The sequence below is a fragment of the Leptosomus discolor genome, chromosome Z (assembly GCF_034619465.1).
Source record: "Leptosomus discolor isolate bLepDis1 chromosome Z, bLepDis1.hap2, whole genome shotgun sequence".
In the NCBI taxonomy this organism is placed as follows: domain Eukaryota; kingdom Metazoa; phylum Chordata; class Aves; order Leptosomiformes; family Leptosomidae; genus Leptosomus; species Leptosomus discolor.
Window position 1 is genome coordinate 8,949,003 of NC_141419.1, and position 22,337 is coordinate 8,971,339.

A 22,337-nucleotide genomic window follows, 5' to 3' on the forward strand; every position below is an offset into this window, starting at 1 on the left:
ATAAGCTTCAGCATACAAACACCAATACTTTTCTAACTCACACGTGTGAAAAATACACAAGAGAGGGAACACCTTACATAATTTTATTTCAGAAGAGTTCTTCAGTTGCAGAACATTTATTACGAACTTAATGTTAAAAGAAAACATACAGAAGGCACACGTGCAAAGAGGGATAGTCAAAAACTCAGGAAAGATGACAGAACTTTAAAATACAGCTGTGGATGTGACAAAGAATTACTTTCCTGAACAGACCTAACAGTTTATGATTAAAGCCTCAGTACAAAGTGCTGCTTCCTCAGCACACGCATCAGCCAGTCACACTTGGCAGCTAGATAAGATGTCTTCCACCAGTCTCTTGTAGACCCAGGCATCGCCTTTAAGCCGTTGTCGACGGATACCCACTACTTCAGGTTTACGGAGTTTACACACTTCTAACTCAAACTCCATAGTCACTTTGCCAAAATCTGACCGTGTTTGACATTTCAGGGTATAACTGTAGAAAACAAAGGAAAAACAGAATAATCATCCAACTGTTTAATGTTTGTTTTGCAACACAATTTTTAATTAATAACAGCACTTCACAGAAATTATCCCATGGCTATTCAGAATATTGGGAAACAACCCAGAACTTAGTGAACCGAGAGCTTCCAATACTTTAGTCCCAAGTACCAAGGTCCTACCCAGCCACAGGAACCACTGCTAGCTACAGGCCCTGTTCTCAGGGTTCAGGGCTGGAAGGACGGAGATATTCCTGCATTTTTCCTAGACCAGACTGCTCTCCTCTCTGCAGAGACACCACTGAGAGGCTGGTTACAGCTCAACTGGTGTGGAAAAGCAGAAAAAAATGAATGTGGAGTTTAAATCATTACAATGGGAGAAGTTGCTTCTGTGCAAATCGATGTCCTTCCAGATTCTGAGATGCATCAGGAGTTGAAGTATACTCTAGTGTTCTACAATGCCTACCATTTGAATATTCAAGACCTTTAGAAAATGCATATTCATAGAAGTGAGCACATTTCTTTTGTGCATTGGGAAAACAGGAAACAGACATTAAGCTTTGATCAGAACTAGGAACTAATCCTACTCTGAGTACCTTACTCTGGTCAGTAAATACTACAAATTAAAATAATCCACAGAAAGGTGTGTGGATTCTGTGTTGCTTTTCAAATACCTTGATCTCTTGGCTAAATGCTAACCTCTTTTAACTGCCAAAAATGAGGGTTAAAAGGTATCCACACAATCTCCTAAAATTGTCCGATTTGGTCCTGTGACTGCACCCTAACAAACCTGTTGTATGTACAATTTCACAAGAGGCAGACAAAATTCACATCAGCCTCCAAGGGCTACCTCACTATTATCAGTTCATATCTGTCAAAGAGGTCTATTAGAGCTCACTTAACATCGTTTTGCATTGAGTGGAGGGGTTTTGTTGCACACATTCATTTAGCGCTCTGTATACTTTCTGTAAAATTATTGTATTTTACAACACGGGGCCAAGAAAGTAAGTTTAAATACTTTATCAAGGACTGCAGTACTGACTATTAAGACAAATACAAGTTGGAGTCGTCATATTTTACACTTACCCTTTCCGAACATATTCCACATGCTTCTTTGAAAGAACAGCGATTATGTCATTCAACAGTTGGTCTGGATTCAGTAGCTCAGTGGTGGTAACATTATAGTGTGCCTAAAAGTAGTTAGCTCATTAAAAAGTAAAGAAAAAAAAAAAATCTTTCTCCTAAAACTGAAGACATTATGAGAAGTTTTCACAAAGCAAGTTTGGAACAGCTAACCATAGTGACAAATGCTTTAACTTCCCACTACAATCATAATTAAGACATTGTAGTAGCAACAGGAACACTAAACAACCATTGGACAATTAATATCAGAGCACCTCCAAACTATAATCCACCATAAAATCCAAAGTAGCAGTGACAGGCCAGGGCAGCATGGAGGCTGTTAGAAGTACCCAGAGGCGATTCCTGGGGAGCACTACGGAAGACCGCCCACTGCACGCTCTGCAGCTGGCCGTGCAGGTTGCCTGTAGCATGTGGCCCAGCTGAGACTGAGCACTTCCAACATCAAGGAACAGGCATGGCACCATGTGGCATTTCTAGGATTAAAGCGTCATGGTGTTTAAAGAAAAAAGGTAACTGACTACTTGTAAGCTTACTGTTATAGGGGGTTTATATCACATCTAGTACTTTGCATAATGGATTTGTCCAGTAAGTGGCTTCATGAACAACTTTCAGACACCCACATGTAACAGGAGAAAGTGTACGCCACCTGTAAGATCCTACAAATGCTCTGTCTAGCTTCTGAAGCCACAGAGGCAGATGAGAGAAGACAAAATCATAAAATAGCTTGAGAAGTGAACACAGGTTGAAGATGCAAAGTCAGAGTAAAGAGACTGGTTCTTACACATCTTATTCAGCCTAAAACATATGCAATTCCCTGCCATAACTGCCGTAACTACGAAATAAAGCTCTATCTTCCCCTGTTGTACTCCAGTGTCCCTAGACATGGATCAGTAATTTTGCATATACTATGGACAGGGGAAACTGATGCAGAAGGATAAAAGCTTTTAGAGACAGAAGATCTAGCATTTGTTTCCAATTGCTCAGTTCCCAAGTTGTTGGCACAGTCTGGACTCCTGTCCCATGGGTTGGTCAGGTTTGTAGCCCACCGTATATCCTGAACTTGTAAGACTGCCACCTTGCCTTTCACCAGTGCCTCCTGGAAAAGCTTCCAACAGGAATACAGTAGCTGAATTTCATTTACACAGGCTGAAAACACCACAAAGCAGTCCTTTAACTGATAGGCAGCTCTTACTGTACCGCAGGTGTCCTGCAGCTGCAGCTCCAGGAGCCAGTCAGCTGAAGGTATACACCACTTATTGCTATGGAGCCGTTTGTGCCTCAGAACAGCCTTGCCTCTTTCATGTCAATCAGGTTTTTCAAACCTGTCATCCACAGACTCAAACATAAATTCCTCCTTGTGTAACTTTTGACACGTATTGGTTGGTTTTGAGTGATGTATACAATTCTGTTCTCTACACTAGTATTATGCCAATGCCATTTGATGTGTATTCTACACAGTTAATATTAACCCCATGAGTCATATTCATAATTTAAAAATAACTTTGGTAGATACAAGTGCTCTGTGCAATGCACTATCTGAGGAACTGCTTTTTCTATGGCTACTTAAAGAAGAATAAGTAGCCAACCGGCTCGGATGCAGTGACATCAAAACTTTAAAAATCAAAATTATGACAACAGTGTCAGAAACTTTTTCATAAGATGTAGTATTTTTGGCTTTAAATTTAACCTCAGGTTCTGACATCTAAAGACTATCTTGGAACACACATATCGCTCCTGGACTACAGAAGCTTAAGCCAGGAATGTTATAAAAAAACCTTATTTTTTTAGTGGGAGAGCTAGAAGTATCTCTACAAATAACAAGGTTAAACATTTTCAGCTAGGGTTCCTTTAAAACCAACCTGCTTCCCTCACATTTGGTTTAGACAGGATATTAAAAAGCAACGGCCAAACTTCTTCCTTGATCTGTTGGTGACTTGCCCGAGCCCAGAGTAACACAACACCTCCTGGTGTTAACTGGGACATTATCATGTCAACAGAGACGCAGTAGGAGCAATTGCACTTTACTGTAGAATGCAGGCAAGTCATATCACAGAAGTTTTCACAAGACTGATTCTAAAGGCATTGGATGTTTTCAATAATTATACTTCTTTTAATGTAATATTTTTCCAACCACCATACCTTAAGTTTCCTTGGGCGATCTCTAGCAGATCGTTTCTTTTTCCTTGGTGTAAGCATTGTGATCACTTTATCTAGGCCTCTTTCAAGACTTCCGAATATTTTAGCTTTTCTTTTCTTTTGGCTGCTATCCATGTAAGCTAGGTTGAGATCCAGTTCCACTGAATGACCCCTGTTACATGAACAAATTAATCAGTTTATTTTTCCTCAGTGTTTAGAAATTAGTTATTTCAGCTATGTCACTAAAACATTACCAGGCCTGACAGAATGAAGAAAACCAAAGCAAGTGCAGTGTATTATGAGTTTCTGTTTGAGATTTAAACCCAGAGATGTATATATAAACTGCAGCCCTCTGGGGAACTGGAATAAGAAGCAACTTACATTATGGAAAATAGGAATATATTCTGAAGATAACTGAGTTGCATAGCTTTAAAACTTTTCTCTGCCTTCAGTGTTTCCTAGTGAACGTAGAAAGAGGTTTTAGGAAGGTTTGTTTTTGTTTTTGTTTTTTTTTACGAAGAGAATGGAAATAACAGCTTGCTGTTGTAACGAGGCTTTCTAGGCAGTGCATGGATTAAGGTAGCCCTGCTCTAAAGCAGAAGCATATACAAATAACTGACATTTACCTTCTTTCGGGAAGAACCTCAGCTACTGTTGATTCATCTGTGTTTGTTGGGTTTGCGGGTTTCTTAATTGGGGTGACTGTAGTGAACTGGGTCTCTGAAAGAAGGCAAAGACAAAGCAGGTATGTTTTTGCATGAAGGATTTTCTTTTCTCCAGCAAGGATTTCTCATGATTAATAATTTATTTCTAAAATCAGCCCCTTTTTCTATCTCAGGCCTGTATCTTTAGAGTGATAAAAATATGGTTTTAATATAACAACAATACCAACCCTGCTCTACAAAGAAGAGCTGCTACTGATTTCCCCAGGGCTCAACAAGACAAGCCCTAGAGCGACCAGTGCAGTTCAATATTAGAAATTTGGAAAGGAAGGGGATTAGAACTGCTTTCTTGCTTTGCCACTGGCCCCAGAATGACTGCTGAGCAATTCACGGTGTCAAATAGTTGCACTCTTTACCAAGCCGTTTCCCTTGTATGAAGGGTGTGAGTTTATATAGCCGTGTTTAATACTACACGCTACATGACAGCCCAAAAAGTTCTATTACCCACACATCGACAGTTCTGCAGAGCATGGTTTTGAACATGCAGAGGCAGACACCAAGTGAAACAGTCAGCAAATGACCTGTTACAATTAAAGCCAATTTCAATGTTTGAAGTTTCTGCATTTCCCACTTCAGAATGAGTACCTAACTTTGTTTTTAAACGTACCACGAAGTCAAAATTCACAAGTGACCACATACAATCTTAAGACAAAAATCAAACTCACATTAAACAACTAGTCTTTGTAGTGCACTGCCTTAAATCCTTTACAAAGGACGTCATTGAACAGCAGTATGTCCAAGATCCCCTGTCAGTTGAATCAGCCTGCACAGACTTACTGTTTCTGAACAATCTTCCTTAGCATCTGTTACAGAAGAGTCTCCTATTGTAAGGAGACCTTGGCATTTGAAGGACAGTTAGCATTTACGGTACCAACACCCAAACTTTTATGCTAATGGTTGAAGGGAATGGTAACGTACATACAGGATCATTTTTCATAAGATTGGACTAGATAGGCTGAAGACAGAAATCTCTGGCAACTCGGAAAAACTGACATAATTTAGACAGGTTTCTGTGATCTACCACATAACTGTAAGATCCACACCCTGTTAACAGAAGTATTTGCACTGCCACACTGGACTGTTACTATAAAAATGCTGGTATGCTACCAGAAGAAATCCAAAAGTTAGATTTCTCTTAGAAGCAGCAATAAAAGCATACTTGACTATAAGTATACCTTTATTTTCACCCAAGGTAATAATGAAGAAAATACAGAGCATTGAGAAAATTGTGTTCTCAACCTTTGTAGAAAAGTGGAACCAGTCGCAAATTTTAGGAACACAGCACCTGGCCCCACATCAGAGTGTGCCAAAAGGCATGCACATGTGATGCTGTAAGCAGCAATGACTTCTGCAATTAACATACAAGTAATGCGCCCTGATATACGGTTAACACTCTTGCAGCACTTTACCAGATGTACTAGAGCCACCAGGCTGGTGAATACGGCAAAAAGAAGTTAAGTGTTCCAGAAACAGGTGGGTTGGATACACAAGTATGGTGTTCAAATTTGAATTTACAATCATTCCTAAGCAACGTGTACATTCTGAGTCTTTCATTATTTACACTCAACATACCATTGAAGGCAGGTGCCCGAAAGGGTATGGTTTCTACTTGCATCTCAGTCTGACCCTTCGCAAAAGGAGTCTTTGGAGCAGGAAATGTAAAGGGCATTTCATTTCTTAAAGCTGACTCTGTATCAATATTCTCTTTGTTTTCATGCTTCTTTGATGCCACTTTTCTTGTCACTGGAGTTGACACTGTGAATCCTGTATCATCCACTTGAGAATCATGCTTTGAATGCTACAAGAGATGTAACAACAACAAAAAAAAAGACATCCTTTGCCGTATTCTGATCACATTCAGGAATGTTACAGACTAGGAAATTCTAAAATTGCAGCAGGTTAAAAATACCATACAACACTTGCCTATTGAGCAATATAGTTAAAAACTCTCCAACATTTCCGATTCTCTCTATAACTCGATAATAAACATCAAGTCTTTTACCACTTCTTCATCTGCTCTTCTAAATCTTCAGCTTGCACATTTAAGACCATTCCTCACCAGCTCATCTAAACACAGCTAAGAGTTTTCATCTGGTTTAATTATATCATTTTAATTGCTTCATTGGATTTTCTTATCCAAAACAGACAGGTTGAACTTCTTCAAAGACTTGTCCAGCTCTAGCCTAGCTCTGAGATCTTGTTTGCTGCACCTTATTGTTTTCCTATCAATTTTAAAATTCTCATTGCCTCATTTACTCATTCCCTAGATGTTGTTTTTATGCAAATTAAATGTCAAAGCTCAAGTTCTCAAATGAGTCATGACCTACAGCTTTAGGAAGCCACAATTTATGTTCAGCTATATATTTAAAACATTTCTTTACTCAGTTCGTAATTCCCCTTAGCCAGGGTCTACCAAACATTTAAGTATGTAATAAGTTTTATGTACAGTAAGATTTTTTGGATTAAGAAAAGTGTATCTATTTTATTTTTAGAGGAACTAGTATTTGTTCTTCAAACACCTGCTTTGTTCTGTGAGTATTTAGAATAAACTCTTCTAACGGAGATTCTTCAAACAGTAGAGCTGCATCAGAAAATTCCATGGATCCAAATGCATGCGGCATTTCGCTGCAGTCTGGCATATCTTCACATGTCACAGCTTTTTCAGACTGAAAAGAAAGATTCAGTTGAAATTCCACTGCATGAATTAAAAGATTTCATCGGAAGTCTCGCTAAAATCTAAACCTTATCTTTTTCTCAAGTTCCTAATTATGGTTAACAGCTAACGGCAGCTCCCATGCTGGTGACATAAGTTTTATAATATGAGTTTAATACTGTCATTGTGGATTTGTCATTTGTATCAAAAGCAGATGTGAAATTATTCTCAAAGCACTATTACCAAGTCATCTTTTACGACCTGCGTCAAGAAGAGAAGCAACTCACAAAACATACCTGCCTTTGAATTCAAGACTTGGAACACAAGCTCTTTTTACCAAAAGCCAAGTAATAAACTGGAAAGAACACAGAAAAAGAAAGCAGCAGCATCTGAAATGGGTCTGGATAAAGGTAAACACACTGCATCCAAAACATATGATTATGGAATCCACCATGGCACTTGAACTAGCATTCACAAACCTTCATCTATCTGCTAGCCCTGAAAAAAGTTGTCATTTATTAAAACACAGGATTCACAACTTCGGCCAAGATTGCTAACCCTCATGGCTCCCACCACATACAATCAGATGTATATCACAGTATCCTTATTTTCTAACACCTTTTGCTATTTTCAGTAAACTCTTCCCAAGAACTTGTTTCATACCACTTCAGTGAAATTGCATAGTTATTTTAAATTATCAGTCGTCAGCTGGAACGGACACCATTTTAGGAAGATATGTTCTGCTGGCAGGTGAGTTTTCTCTTAGCCTATCATCAGGGATATTGCAATGGTCAGATCTCTCTGTACAGCTGGAACAGAAACAGAGCTTCCTGGTGTGCTGCCAGACCTCCTACAATGGCTTACTAAAAAGCCCTTACTGGAGGGCTGATAACTACAGCCAAGAAGTTAACAGCCCAATACTGTAGTTGAAACCACATCCCATTACAGTATGAATGCCTGAATAAGATTCTTTGGCTACCATGTTCCAGATGCAATTCATACCATGGTGATTTCTTTTTTTTTTTTAAATATCCTTCTACATCAAACCTCTTGAAATAAGGCAGTATTATGTACAAGCTTGTGTCACCAAATTCAGAAGCTGGCAAGTTAAAGGTTCTGTTTGCTTGGCTGTCTTCTCATGAGACCAGCTCTAGCTAGAGAACTTTGATAGTTGGGCATTTCATCAAAATCAGTCGATATTCACACACAGTATCTACATGCAGGTAAGTTAAATGCATCCTGAGCGCTGTAGAAGGACTAATAGGTTGTGTTGTGTAGACATGATTTTCACAACCACCTGTGAAGGCATAATGCATATGTTAAATAGTAGCATTAGCCCAATCAATTTACCTAGGACACCACCAGAGATGAACAAACTTCACAGCATCAGCGCTACTGAATCTGGAGAACCTCCACCTTCAAATCATCTGAGTGTAGAAGACTAATCCACCATGATCATGGACATCACATTATGAACACTCAGCCACACTTAAGATTCACGATCTGTTATGCAGCACTGGTAATCTTAAAATTCTCATCTGTGTTCCAAAGCAGTCATATGAGTGAACTGAAATGATTTACAGGCAATTGAATCAGATACGTAAGGAAGTATTTATTCTGAGTGCTTGTCTCTATACAGAGAATAGCACATTCAGATAGCTAGTTAACAATTTTACATAGATGTCTACAGTTCAAGGGGGAATGGCTAATAGGAAGTCTGCAATTTTACTGAATCCTTTTGAGTTTGTCAAACAGATGAGTATCACCGACATCACACATAGCTGCATATTATAAATGTTTCTGCAACCAATTCAGCAACTTTAGACGAGTTCTGAAGTGCCCTATTTGCACTTTGCTACCACACCACAGGAACAGAAATTACTGTAAGAGACATAAAACCACTTGAGAATCCAATTCATCAGAAAAACATCAGCAACATGTTTCCTTTACTCAAAATAGGCAGAATCCTCTCTGGGATTGTGTTCTAAAAGGAAACAGACAAGGAAGGAATGGGTGTCTCTGCTTTAACCATCAGCACATGTAGCATCCATGTCATCTCAAAGCAGACCATCCAGATGACATGCCAGGATGTTTCAGAAGACTTCCCTTACTAAGCCATGTTAAATCCAACTAGCAAGGTATAAAATACTTAGAGACAAATGTGAAAGAGTGCAGTAAGAAGTTAGGCATCACAGAAGAAAATCTCAAATGATCATGTGGGCCAGACAATGGGCAATTTTAGTCCATTTCTGTGAGTAGCCAAGGGGACGTTCTGTGTTGTACTCACAACGCACCGTGTCCTCCCAGATAGTTATTCCACAAATGTCAATTCATAGAACAAGCCCAGCTTGCTAAAACATGTTCATGAGGAGACTGGACTCTTTAATGACCAAGACTTTGGCTGACTGCACATATGCCATCTTGCTGATGTTCAGGGCACCAGCCTGTGTTCCCAGGCAGAGCAGCATTTTAATCAGTATGTTGTCCTGTTCAAAATTCAAAAAACTTACCTCGAGGCCTGCTGATCGTGTTGTACTGGCATGCCCTGTTAGACATGGAACCCTTAAGCGAATACACTTGCCATGAGCCTTCTTGGCTTGAAGCAAGAGATATGTTGCTGACATTTGGTCATATTTCCACTAAGGGAAAAAGAAAGTATTTTAATCTTCTCTTTGGAAACATGGTAAGTACAAAGGAAGCCCAACCTTCTGAAAATGTCTGTGTTTCTCAAAGTTTTCCTACCTGATGTGCATCCCCAATGTTTGATCACCCAAGTGTAATTTCAGACTTCAGTTGACTCACATTATGTGTTTGAGATCAAGAAACAGACTATGGTGGTTGTTCTTCACAAGTTAGTTTGTAGGACACACTAGTGTGAAAACTAATGCTGGGCCAGAATCTATCTACTAAAGTGAATGGCAAAGCTATTAATTCAGTTTAGCCAATATGTCAACCAAAGTCAATCTGTTGGAAGTCGTGCCCCCCCCCCCCATTTTTCCCCACATAAGCGTCACCAACTTTTTGCATGTTTTTCAACAACTCTCCTTGTGTGAGGACATGAGTACAAGGCATGTCAGGTTTGCAGCACAGTACAATTGGTTTGACTTAGTTATAAGGGATTCAAAGTCCTCTGGTAAAGGGCTATGCAAATGCCACGAACCTATTTGGAAGGACATCACCCCATATAGATAGATTATTCAGATTATTTCCTATAATTGAAGAACAAGTAGCATTAATGCCACAAATCCATCTTAAGTATCACACACATTTTAAGTCTCTTTCTACTACAGTTACGTGGAAAGCCTAACCCTTTTTCCAAAGCAAAGAACTATGTCAGTGCTATCATGCACAAAGAAGCAAAAAACTCAGATTCAAGGGAGATTCTCAGAGATTCAGGTTAAGGCTGGAGTACGCATCATGTTTTAAGTCTCTCTGTAGCCTGCAATGTCATTGCTAACATTTGTACAATTCTTCTAGAATCAGTCAGTTCAACTTTTGTCATTTGTATTCAAAAGTGACTAAGCATCCTCACTTTTTAAACACGGTGAGAACTGTAAAAAATGTATTTTATAGTCTGTCTGGGTGATGCTCTGATATTTTTCTTAGTCTTTCCCCCACCCTTATTTACTGAACAATTTCAAAGCAAAGAGTTAGCCCAGCAAACAGCATCTGTTGTTCAGCTATAAATTTCTGTAAATCTATTTGGACTTCAAGAGATTCAGAAGTATTTTACCCTGATGGGAAATAACAGTGAGGTGTAGGACACATCACAAGCACAAGTAAAAAAAAAAACTAATTTCAACTTCAGATCTATAGTTATAAGCTACAGCTAGATTCTAGAGTTCTGCAAGGGCTCCTTAAATCTGAAAAGTATTAAAAATTTTGTGCCTGAGCATTAGTCTGTTAATACAATAAGTTTATTTACTGGATTATTGTTTAATTACTATAAGTTACTGATACATACTTCTTACCTCTGATATTAATTCCAATATACTCTCTCTGCTCTGTCTATGAAACACAGAAAGCTCTGTTACACAGTCTTCATCAAGATGTCTCAGCTGCAAGAACAGGACAGATATTGAAGCACAAGGCTTTCAAGTTGTCTCATAATCCATATCGGACTGTGACACTGCCATGAAACCCAGTGGGCTGAGTCAATAATCAACCATGATTTTAGACCTGGTATTTTCAATAGTGAGCGTCATAGCTAAATATGGTAGGGAACAGACTTAAAAAGTCATACAACTTCAACAACTTCAGAGTCTGGCCCCTCCTTGGTGAGAGGCTGTGAATACAAATAAGAAAGCCTGACAGCAGATGAGATTTTCACTAGAATGGACACCACCTTTCATCTCTCCATAAATATTCAGAGCTATCAGACATGCACAGCTTTTTTAGAGCCAGCTCCAACTGCTGCTGCAAGCACTGAAAAGCTGCTCTGTAGCTAGAGAAACAGTGTCATCCAGTGGCCAACGGGAAGCATTGCCTGCAAATACGCAGGAACTTCTCAAAACTTACTTGTTTGGGTTTTTTCCTCTCCATTCTACCGTAGTCTCTCAGACAAGTTAAACCAGCAATAGAGAGACATACTTTCAATGAGGTCAATTTTTTATTCAACCTACAAATTTTGATGAGGACTAGGTACAAGACAAACCATAATCATGTCTAACATGCTCTCCAGAACATTTGTGATTTGCACCTTAACCAAAGTATGGACCAAGCAGCTGCGAGGATCAGCTGGTCATTCACACACAGAAATATTTCATGTTTTGATGGGAAGTCAGTTATTTTGCAAATTAAGCATCAGCTGCAGAATACAATGAAAACACATTTGAAATTGCTCCTCAAGAGAATTTGACAGCAAGAAGAATCAGAAAGGAACGATGGCCACCCCCAAGTTCATCTTTGCAGAAATTACTTCACAGCCCCATACTGTGAGGACAGTAACAAGCCAGTAAAGATTACGTTCAATACTGCAGTATCCATCTGACAAGTATACTTACTGGGTATTTACTCTGCCATTGAACAGCATCTGAGTAACCTTGCATGAGCCAAGGGTGGCTTAAGAGATGTTTAACCGTAATCCGCTTCTTTGGGTCCACCTAACGGGCAACAAAAATCAAGCTGATACCTAAATCACGGAGAACAACTGAAGAACCAAGTCATCTTCTCTGACTTTTGGAGTGGTTAGAAGCTCAAGTGGAAACCAAAACCGTGTCATAGCTTCACCAAAAGGAAGGTCAAGCACACAAGTTGTCAGGAGCAGTTCAAGAACCTACAGCTACAATCAACTTTCCAGGAATATTTAGCATTGACTAGATTGCTTAGATGCAGCCCAAATGCATATTCAGTACGTTTAGCTTCATTTATAAGACGCGCTTTTTTATACAGCACAATTAAGAACAACCAAATGCAGGCTGCTGTTTAATCGTTCAAACTTTGCTTCATTATTTCTATACCCAGTCATTCTGCTCCAAGAATTTTCAGCAGAAGGCAATATTAGTCTTTTCTTCAAAAATCTGTAAGAATTAAACTTCTTGTTTAATCACTGAATATTTAAGGATTTAATTGATGTAGCGTTTTGGCCTATGCAATAGTACTTTATAGACCTATTGAACAGAAGCAATACCTTTACCTGCAGCATTTGGTGAAGTAATAGCGTACTGCTAGGAGAGAGCCACTTGGGAATACTGTATTTTCCTCTCTGCAAAAAAGAGGAAGAGTTAGAATGAACTTTCAACAGCTAGCTCCAAAGGAATGGCTAAATTACTCGGATGATAGCAACAATTGTATTTGGTCAAAAAAAAGAAGAGCAGGCACACGCAAACTTAGCTTTAAATGTATTGAAGAACGAGATGAATACATTTAACAGTAGTCCTAAACCCCAGCTGTGTTAGTAAGGAAAATACTGCGTTTGAGTTATCAGCTGCAGTTTTCATCCACTCAGTGTGACATTTCCATCGCAGTCCACTTTTGCAGCTAACCTGCTCCTTATGTATTGCACTGTTTCACAATATCAACTAGACACTGAAATTTTAGGAATGAAAACGTGTTGGAGCATAACTGATATCAGCATTTTGAAATGTGAGCATTCATTGAAATCACTAAAAGTAAACCATCCTCAACATTTAGGTATTTCCCTTCTCCCCAAATACTTTACATGTAATGCTTGAGTTTCCATCTCTACTCATGCTGCAGACAGGAAAAACGTTACAGATCTAGCAGGCAAGTTTCTTTCAACCAAATTATTTACTGGGTTTTTTTTAATTCTTGATTAGAAGAAAATTGAAAATGGCTTTCAGATTGGAGGTACAACAACAGTAGCTAAGAATCAAACCAAGTTCACCATCAAGGATCATTTATTTCTCCAACCCCTACCATCCTGTGATTCTGTGAAAATGGAGAATGAAACTAAATAAAAAAATCAGTAAACAGCCATTGTGAAATAACCTCACTATCAATTTGTCACAGCAGTTTTCTTTCTACAAAGAAATGCCTCAATAACAAAACAGCTGGTATTCTATGCACCACACATTTCTAAGTGAGTACATACTGCTTTGACATCGCAGGTTAAAGAATACAAGTTACGTGTTTACAGCCGCTACTAATGAGCTACTTATAAATAGCCTGTAGGCTGTTTCACAACCCACCTTCACTCTGAAACTAAGCCAAGGCAAGCAACACATGAAATCTGCTCTTAGGTTATACCGCTACTGAACACGAGACAAGGCAAAACAAAAGTAGCATCTACGTGACTGAAGGCAATGCTGGAAGGTGAATAGCTTGCAATAGCTGCCAGATGCTTAAGATTGCACCAGAAACAAAAGTATTTTTTACTGAAGTTACATTACATGCTGGATTTTTCATTCAAAATGTGGAGGCCTTTATTCAAGTATTCCCAAATGAAGATATGCAGAACATTCCAGGGAACAAAACATTGCATGTAAGTTGCATGATCCCAACTAGATTCAAGCAACAGATTCTTACATTGCCTTGGAACAATAGTTCCCTGTTGTGATTACAATAAATTTCAGGATCTCTAACGTGTGAAATTGTGTAAGTGTCCTCATTTCAAGCAATTTTCAGTTCACAACCACATAAAATTAAAACAAATTCAGAATGGAAATAGCAAGCCTGCATCTTAACACTTGTGATCTTGCCAGTTTTCAACTGCACCCAGACTAAGTTTTAAACCTTGGTCATCTCAGTTCACCTAAACAAGTTTCACCAGTCAACATTCTGTCAGGCCAAACAACTCAGGACTTTCTGTCATCCTACAAAAGTGTGCTTATAAATGAGCAAATTCTTAACGTATACTAACCATATTGGCAGACACCACTACTCATGAGCAGAGAGGGAAAGGTAGCCAAGGTCTGATTGATGACCTAGCAGATTCCCCTTTACAGAGATTCTACTGAGAAATTGTAAGCGCTTGCTAACACTACCTGGACAACGCTTAGTCCTATGGTTTAGTTGTAGGTAGTCCTGCGAGGAGCAGGGAGTTGGACCCGATGGCCCTCATGGGTCCCATCCAACTGGAGACATTCAATGCTTATGCAAGTAGGAAAGTCCTGCCATTTTCATGGTGACTCATCTGAATATCAGCACCTTTACATGATCTCTTTGGCTCGATTAGACATTGCGTCCTTTTATTTTTTTAAGTTCTTTACAGCAACTCCAACTGAGCTTCCTGCAGATCTTCTGTAAGGTACTCAAGTCCACTCCAATTCCAGCCTAAAAAAAGCCATGCTGCCTGATGAACTAATCCCACACTTTACAGAGCTCTGATCATTATGCACCCCAGAAACACCCCCTGTGACACTCCCTGTCAGTTCCCTCCCACCAGAGTAGTCCTTGAACACTCTGAGTTTTTCAGGGCTTTTAAGACACACCAGGCTCTGAGGGAGAGAAGGAGAAACAGGTAGAGGAAGCCAAAGCCCTTGCCCAACTCCTCCCCTCACTTGCTTACTAGAAGTTTTATCAACATAACTTTTAGGGTAGCTCAGAAGCGGTCGGTGGAGGTGTGTGTACTCTGCGGAACAGCAGCAGTTCAGCTGCATCAGGAGGAGTTTACAGGGAAACAGGACCAATAAGTGAATTCTACTACTTACTACTTGTTCAACTTTCTCTGTTGATTATGGTGTCTTACATTTCCCCCTCATTTTGGAGGAGGAAAGCATAATAGTAGATGCAGAATCCTGCTTTTCCTAGACATGAGAATAGCTGACATTTAAGAACATTGGTTTTAGACAATCAAATGACATAATCCTATTCCATACCATACAGAGAGAAGCCAGATAAAGGCTCAGATACAAAAATCCAGCCCACCAGCAAGAAAATGCTTCTCCTGAAACTCAATGTCTGAGCACATTATAGGACCAAGCTAGAGTACTGCACAGGCTGACTGATGATAGAAAGAAATCCACAAAATGCTGATGGGAAAAAGGTAGCCAAGTCTAACAAAATTCAGCAGATAGACATTTTCACCCTAGGCACAGCACAACAGGTTCTGCCATCAGAAAAGCAAAGCCCTCTCGTAACACTTTGCGATGCCTGTTCCTAGTGTGTTCTAGCACCACAAATACCTACCATGATCTTCCTGTAGACAGTCACGACATTGTCATCGTCAAAGGGAAGAAAGCCGCACAGCAGAGCATACAGCAGTACTCCCATGCTCCAAATATCTGCCTAAAAAATAAAAGTGAGGTGGAAGTTCATGGACCCGGTCTATCTGAAATGGCTTGGACCCAGGTAATGTTGTCCCCCTTTGGCAAAGCCCACAACCATCTCATGAAAAGTAGGCTCCTTGATTCTGGACAGACCTCTTACGTTACCAGCAAAAGCACACAACCCAAATTCCATTTTCAATTCACTCAGGCTAGAGCACTAGTAAAACCAATATGCTTTCCTTAGGTCACTAAATTGCTGCATCACCTTCAATCTACAAAGATTTCACTGGCAAAAAGGAGTCAATCTCATCACAAGGGATGCTGTGTGGTAACGCATTGATGATTACAACAGCTGTCAGCACGGTTACAGTCAACTTTGGAGCCCAACCGCTTCTTCTCTGTTTGTATAGGCACAAGCTCCACATGCCTCATATTGTAACTCCCACTTAGACCGTAAGGAAAAAGGACACTTGAAAAGCACTGGACTTCATGGGAAACGACTCAAAACAAAACAAGAAAGCTGGAGCTAGAGGCCAAGGACAAGTGGTGCAAAGGTACGTAAGTGGCAAAAAGACTGACTCCATCCAACTGCACAGCAGTTTACGAAGTTTGAGGGGATGGCAATTACAGCATTTTGGATGAACTGACAAAGGCAAGTAGCAGGTCCAAATGTTCTAGACATGGAATCAACCTCGGGTAACTCCATATTTTTTCTTCTCTCAAATTTTACTGGACCACGCAGGACCAAGAGAGCTAGTCTTCATACAGGAATTTCAAGCTAAAGACAGGCCTGGTAAAGCAAGCAAGATACTGAGTCTGCACAAAAATCTACAACAAGACTTGAATCATTAACAGAACAAATCACTGCTTGAAAGAACGTGCAGAAGAAGGAAGGAGTTTAAGTCACTGTTTCACAGGGAACTGTCATGCTTTAGCCCCAGCCAGCAACTAAGCACCACACAGCCACTCACTCACTCCTCCCCTCTCCCCAGGGGCGGAGAGATGGGGGGAGAAAAAAAGAGGAAGCAAGACTCATAGGTTGAGATAAGAACAGTTTAATAACTAAAATTTTAATATAAGCATAGTGAAATAGAATCATAATAATAATGACAATAGCAACAGAAACGAAAAGGACTATAACAAAAGGAGAGAAATAAAGCCCAAGGAAAGACAAGCGATGCACAAGGCAATTGCTCGCCACCCACTGACCGATGCCCGAGCAGAGATCCACCCCTCCCAGCCAACTCCCCCCCACTTTATATACTGGGCATGACGCTCTGTAGTATGGAATATCCCCTTGGCTAGGTCAGGCTGGCTGTCCTGGCCATGCTCCCCCCAGCTCCCTGGACACCTCCTCGCTGGCAGAGCATGGGAAATGGCAAAATCCTTAACTGAGGATAAGCACTACTCAACACGCCAATAGGTTGCTGCTATCGACATTATTCTCACACTAAATTTAAAACACAGCACTGAAAGAGCTACCAGAAAGAAAATTAACTCTATCCCAGCCAAAACGAGGACAGGCACTAAAACATGGAGTAAAAAAACAGAGACAGTGAAGGATTAGTCACAGACGAACTAGCCAGCTACATGATCTGTGGCCAAGAGCAGTACGTGCTCTCCCAGGCTATGACTGCTGAGGCTAGTCACAGCTTCTGAGAACTACCTAGGCAATGTTATCCAGCGGTATTCGAAAGAAAAACCAAGCGAGCATTATCTGAACCCCACCCTCTTCAACTACACGGCAGGGGAAAAAAACCTGACGGAAAATCATGCTACGTACCTCTGATCCAATATATGCTTTGCCCTGAACCAGCTCTGGTGCTGCATAAGCTGGGCTTCCACAGCATGTGTTCAAATGGTAATCGAGGCCACCCTAGAATCACACAGAAAACTGATCACACAGAAGCATTGGCTTTAACACAGCTGAAGTCTTCTAGCAACAATGTATTAGGAGCCTCAGAGGCTTCATTTTCCTCTGCTGAGCACCTATGTTCACCTTTTAACTCGCTTTGCTGTAATATATGGCTTCACCAGGCAAAAACTACCAAAGACCACGAGTATCCTATAAATGTTCAGATCCTAAGCTGCTCATTTATCTATTATCCTAGCAGCCTTTTCCGCAACGCCTCCTCTGATGAGAATGCTTCCCTTTGCGACTGTGAAGAGAAGAGAGATGGAATGTGGGAAGAAGTGATCCAAGGGCCACCAGGCACGAGGCTAGCTGGCTATTCGTGATGATATTTAATGCAATAACTTCACGCAGAGCCATTCAAAAGACGATCTTCTTAAAACCATATTATTACATTGCCTAGGCTTTGTTCTGAACAGATCAGAATAAGATGATATTATACAACCAAATTGATGGTCTAATAGTTTTGATTGACTGCAAGATACCCTAACTCGAGTCAAGTAAAATAATCACAGGATGAGGAACTGTCTTTGAATCAGTAGGACCATGTTCCCACTAAAGTGCGTCTTAACAGCACCCACCTTGCATATTAAGCTGACAAATAGAAAGGGCTCCTAGAAACCAGTTTTAAACTCAGGAAACAACTGGGTACAAGCATATGGAACCAGAGGACTTGTAAATGTGACTGGAATGAACTATTTGATTCAATCCACAGTCTCCACATCCATACAAATCTTTCAAAAAAAGATATACACCATTAAAACTTGTCAGGGCAAAATGCACACCAAGATAAGCTTTACACCACAGGCCTGTACATGGGCCAGCAGGTGCTATACACACAAGATGATCTCTGCCTTAGACTATGATAGAGGATGAAGCGCAAGAGGAGAAAATGATCTAACAGTCTGGTTATAATACACAGTTAACTGCTCTCCACACAGTTAAGGCCCTACCAAGTCACCCGTCCTTGGATGACAACTATGCAAACAGCTGGAACTTCGGGTCTTTGGGAAAGTCCATGCATCATGCTCTAAAATCAGACATGTGTTGTTTTATGTGCGTGCGGTAGCTGACTTAGCTCTACTCTGTGAAAGCAACTCATGCTCTTACCTTTGGCTTTGCACAAAGTCCAAAATCTATCAGCTTCAAATTATGCTCCTTGTCAATCAGCAGATTTTCCTGGTAAAAGAGAAAGCAGCAAGGAATGCTTCAATAACCTGACTATCCACAAAACCACATTTTCTTTCACCTTTCCTCTTGTCATCAGCAGCTAGAATTTACCAAAAGCTCTCCTTGGGTGATTTTGATCCATTGCTAACACATATATCCCATCTTCCAGGAGGGGAATACCAGTTCCCACCTGCTGAGAAGAGCCTGGGTGGGGGGTTGGCAGCCAGCAATCTAAATGTGAGGCAGCAGCCTGCTCTGGCAGAAGACGTGGCCAGCAATATCACGGACTGTATGGAAAGGAGCCCACACAGCTAGCAGATTGGGGGAGGTTACTCCAGTCCTCTGTTCAGCTCAGCTAGAATAGTGCATCGAGTTTCTTTCCCCTCAGCACAGGAAAGACATCACACTGAAGCCCAGTGGATGGCCACCAGTCTGCCCAGGGGGCTGGAGCAGTTGCTCAAGGAAAAGACACTTGTTCAGCCTGTAGACAAGAAAGCTTCAGCGGACACCTCACGGCAGCCTTTCCAAAGCTACAAGGAGGGCATGAAGACAGAGCTAGTCTTGTCACAGCAGTGCAGGGTGGGATAATGGACAACAGGCATCAGGACATGTTCAGACTGGAAATAAGGAAAAGCCTTTCTTCTCACAAGAGCAGTGAAGAGCTGAACAGGTTGCCCAGAGAGACTGCGCTGCCTCATCTGCGAGAGAGGTCGAAGATGGGACTGCATAAAGCCCCAAGAAGCTTGGACTGACACCGCTTTGAGCAGGAGGTTCTAGCAGAGTCCTCCAGAAGTCACTTCCCACCCAAGTTAACACACAATCCCACAAATCCCCCAGCTTTCCAGCCACAAGCAGACTCCTTCCAAAAGGTACCTACAAGGCTTCGTTTGAGGAGCTCTTTGGAGACAAAGATTTTATGAGCTGGCTAGGAAAACACTTGCACACTACAAAGCTGCTTTTCTGAGAGATGCCAGCATCTCTAAAAATGCAAATTTCTAACCCCTTCAAGAATATATGGACTCAAGCCTTACAGTCCCTAAGCCTATGCTTAAACACTGCAATGACAGTAAAGCTGCAGGATGAGTCCAGTAGCACACATCTCCCCTACACCCTCTGTCTAGCCACCACTTATTCAACCTATTGGCATCACTTTTTGCTTTGGGGATGACAACAAAACAGTTTGCACAGCACAGTGGCACCATGAAGACCCTCTCCAGGTACAAGCTGGAAAGAAGGGGATAACAAAAACACCTAAGCACCGTTCAAAGCCCCATCCATGTCTCTGCTCCACTCCCACCTGGACCATGCTGTTCTGCTTCTCTTTCAGAAGCAGCTCCTTCCTCGGATACAGCCACATCCAGCTCAGCTGAGGAACACAGCAGCAAACAGAAATACTGCTCTTGCAGACAATGTTACATAAAGAGCTCTAAGCACAAGCGAAGGGAGAAGGCACAACTTAGTCCGGCTCCTCACGGAGAAATAAAAGTGGGCATTCACTATTATCTAGGCAGATCCGAGTACTACTCAGGCTTACCGGCTTGAGATCCCGGTGGGCATATCCCCGACTGTGAACATAAGCAATTGCTGAAACAATCTGCCGAAAAAATACACGAGCCTCCTCTTCTGAGAGGCGGTCCTTAGAAATTATGTAATCAAACAGCTCTCCTCCCGGGCAGTACTGCATGAGGAGAGGAAACAGAACACATTTAGTAATGAAATCTGAACAAGCAGCGCACTGGACAGCAGCTAGAGGACACTCTTCCAGTCCCTCCGCTTCACCTCACAGCATCCCAGTGTGCCCTACGTCAGTACCGGGGCAGACCAAACAAGCTGAGAAGTCTGACTCTTGCCTGACGCACGGCAACAGATACGTGCCACCCTCACATCACAGGTGATGTAAACTGCCCGGAGGTGACAGCCACGCAGGTCCCACATATCCTGCTGACACTATTTTAAAAATAACTGGAGTGCCGGGTAGGAATTCAAGTTATTTCACTTATTGTAAGCAGTGAAGAGCAGCTTTGTCAAGAAGACATAGTGTGCAACACATAACCAGCTTTTTTTTAAAACTAAAGCTTCTTGAACACGCTCCTCAGAGACCACTTTTTAAGAATTGTTTCATTTGAACTCTGTTATCACCTACCACTACAGCTAAAACCGTGAACCTCCGCCATGGCAGAAACACCATTTCTTACCTCCAAGACCATGAATATTTTCTTGGATGTCTCTATCACGTGATACAGCCGGCAAATGTGTTGGTGACTTAAGTTCTTCATGGCATCAATTTCTATTTTAACACGAGGCAAGTCATCCTAAGAGACCACAACAGCAAGCTATGAAATCGCCGACTACTTTGACAGCCTATACATTGCAGTAAGCATCAGGCAGCTGTGCAATACAAAATTCCACAGCACGTATATGACAGCATACAACTCCACTGCTCAAATTCAGTCCAGCAATAGCTCTACCGTTACTCCCCTACAACTCTGGCACACTGAGCAAATCTGGAGGGGCAGACAGAAAATAGCCAGTATTCTCACCAGCACATGGGATTGCTATCATAAACTTTAACTTTCTCCACTTTACAGCCACAGAATATTGCCCTATCCACAGGAGGGCACAACATTTTTGGCCTTCTGTCAAAACCCTTTCTAGTCCACAGCATCCATCAACAGCCAACAGGACAAGCCCGCAACATTTTTGACACGCCACACCCCCGCACTCTTGCAAACTCCACGGGAACAGCAGAAGATGCTACCAGCTGTTAAGTAGCTTTTGGCTTACCCCTAGAGCTAGTTTGTCCATGATTTTTATTGCAACTTTTTCACCGGTGAGACGATGTCGCCCAAGTTTTACCTTTGCGAACCCACCTAGGATTCAAAAGAGACGTTTAAAGCTCAGTGTGATGACATACTTTCTTGCCTGTAATCTCACCGCTACACCAGAGTATGCAGCGTACACAGCATGCAGTATCTTCATTAGAGGAAGGAGCCACCACTACTACAAACTTCCAGTTACATTTCCAGAGTTCTGCCCCTCAAAACTCACACTCGAAACACGACCTGTGGATTCCACAGGAGAAATACTGAAGCGGTTCAACAGATCGCACGCAGCTGTTTGCATTCACAGCTGAAGCCTACCTGTTCCGATAGTTTCGTGTAATTCATAGTACTTGAGAACCTCCTCATAGTCTCCGAGAGCCATTCAGAGAGGAACGGGGATCTCGCGATTCTCCTCAGCACCTGCAAGGGAGGGCAAGGCGTAGCCAGCCTTCCTGCCTTTCCACTCAGAGCAGACCCGCGGGCACAGAAAGCGCCGTTGCTGCAGCTCCGGAGGGCACCAAACCCTCGCCTCTCTCGGGGGCTCCTCGCCACCGCTCAACAGCGGGGGCGGACGGCGCCTTTGCCGGAGCAGTGACGATACCCCAGCCGCCGC

At 41.5% G+C, this 22,337-nt stretch overlaps 1 protein-coding gene across 3 annotated transcripts; it reads right to left on the reverse strand.

Moving 5' to 3' along the window:
- Window positions 1–315: 315 nt before the first annotated feature.
- Window positions 316–22,106, reverse strand: MELK (maternal embryonic leucine zipper kinase). 3 transcript variants are annotated; one of them, XM_009957692.2, is made up of 17 exons: window positions 22,043–22,106; window positions 21,687–21,772; window positions 21,098–21,214; window positions 20,437–20,580; window positions 18,843–18,911; window positions 17,604–17,696; window positions 15,741–15,839; window positions 12,787–12,855; window positions 12,155–12,253; window positions 11,123–11,209; window positions 9,662–9,790; window positions 7,018–7,164; window positions 6,071–6,296; window positions 4,403–4,496; window positions 3,780–3,948; window positions 1,584–1,687; window positions 316–493 (listed from the first exon to the last, which is right to left on the reverse strand). In XM_009957692.2, exons 1-17 carry the CDS (start codon window positions 22,104–22,106, stop codon window positions 316–318), a joined length of 1,974 nt encoding a protein of 657 aa, XP_009955994.1. The 3 variants fall into 3 exon arrangements, with proteins under 3 accessions (XP_009955994.1, XP_086335843.1, XP_086335845.1); XM_086479717.1 differs by lacking the exon at window positions 12,155–12,253; XM_086479719.1 differs by lacking the exon at window positions 7,018–7,164.
- Between the last annotated feature and the right edge of the window lie 231 nt (window positions 22,107–22,337).

Bases quoted from the DNA above. Each gene is read 5' to 3' on its own strand.
- MELK (XM_009957692.2), bottom strand. From the start codon at position 22,106: ATGGCTCTCGGAGACTATGAGGAGGTTCTCAAGTACTATGAATTACAC. The intron at 17,697-18,842 runs GTAAGAGCATGA...GTGTGATTCTAG, and splicing joins GACTTTGTGCAAAGCCAAAG to GGTGGCCTCGATTACCATTT. The intron at 4,497-6,070 runs GTATGTTGAGTG...GCCTTCTTTCAG, and splicing joins TCGGGCACCTGCCTTCAATG to AGACCCAGTTCACTACAGTC.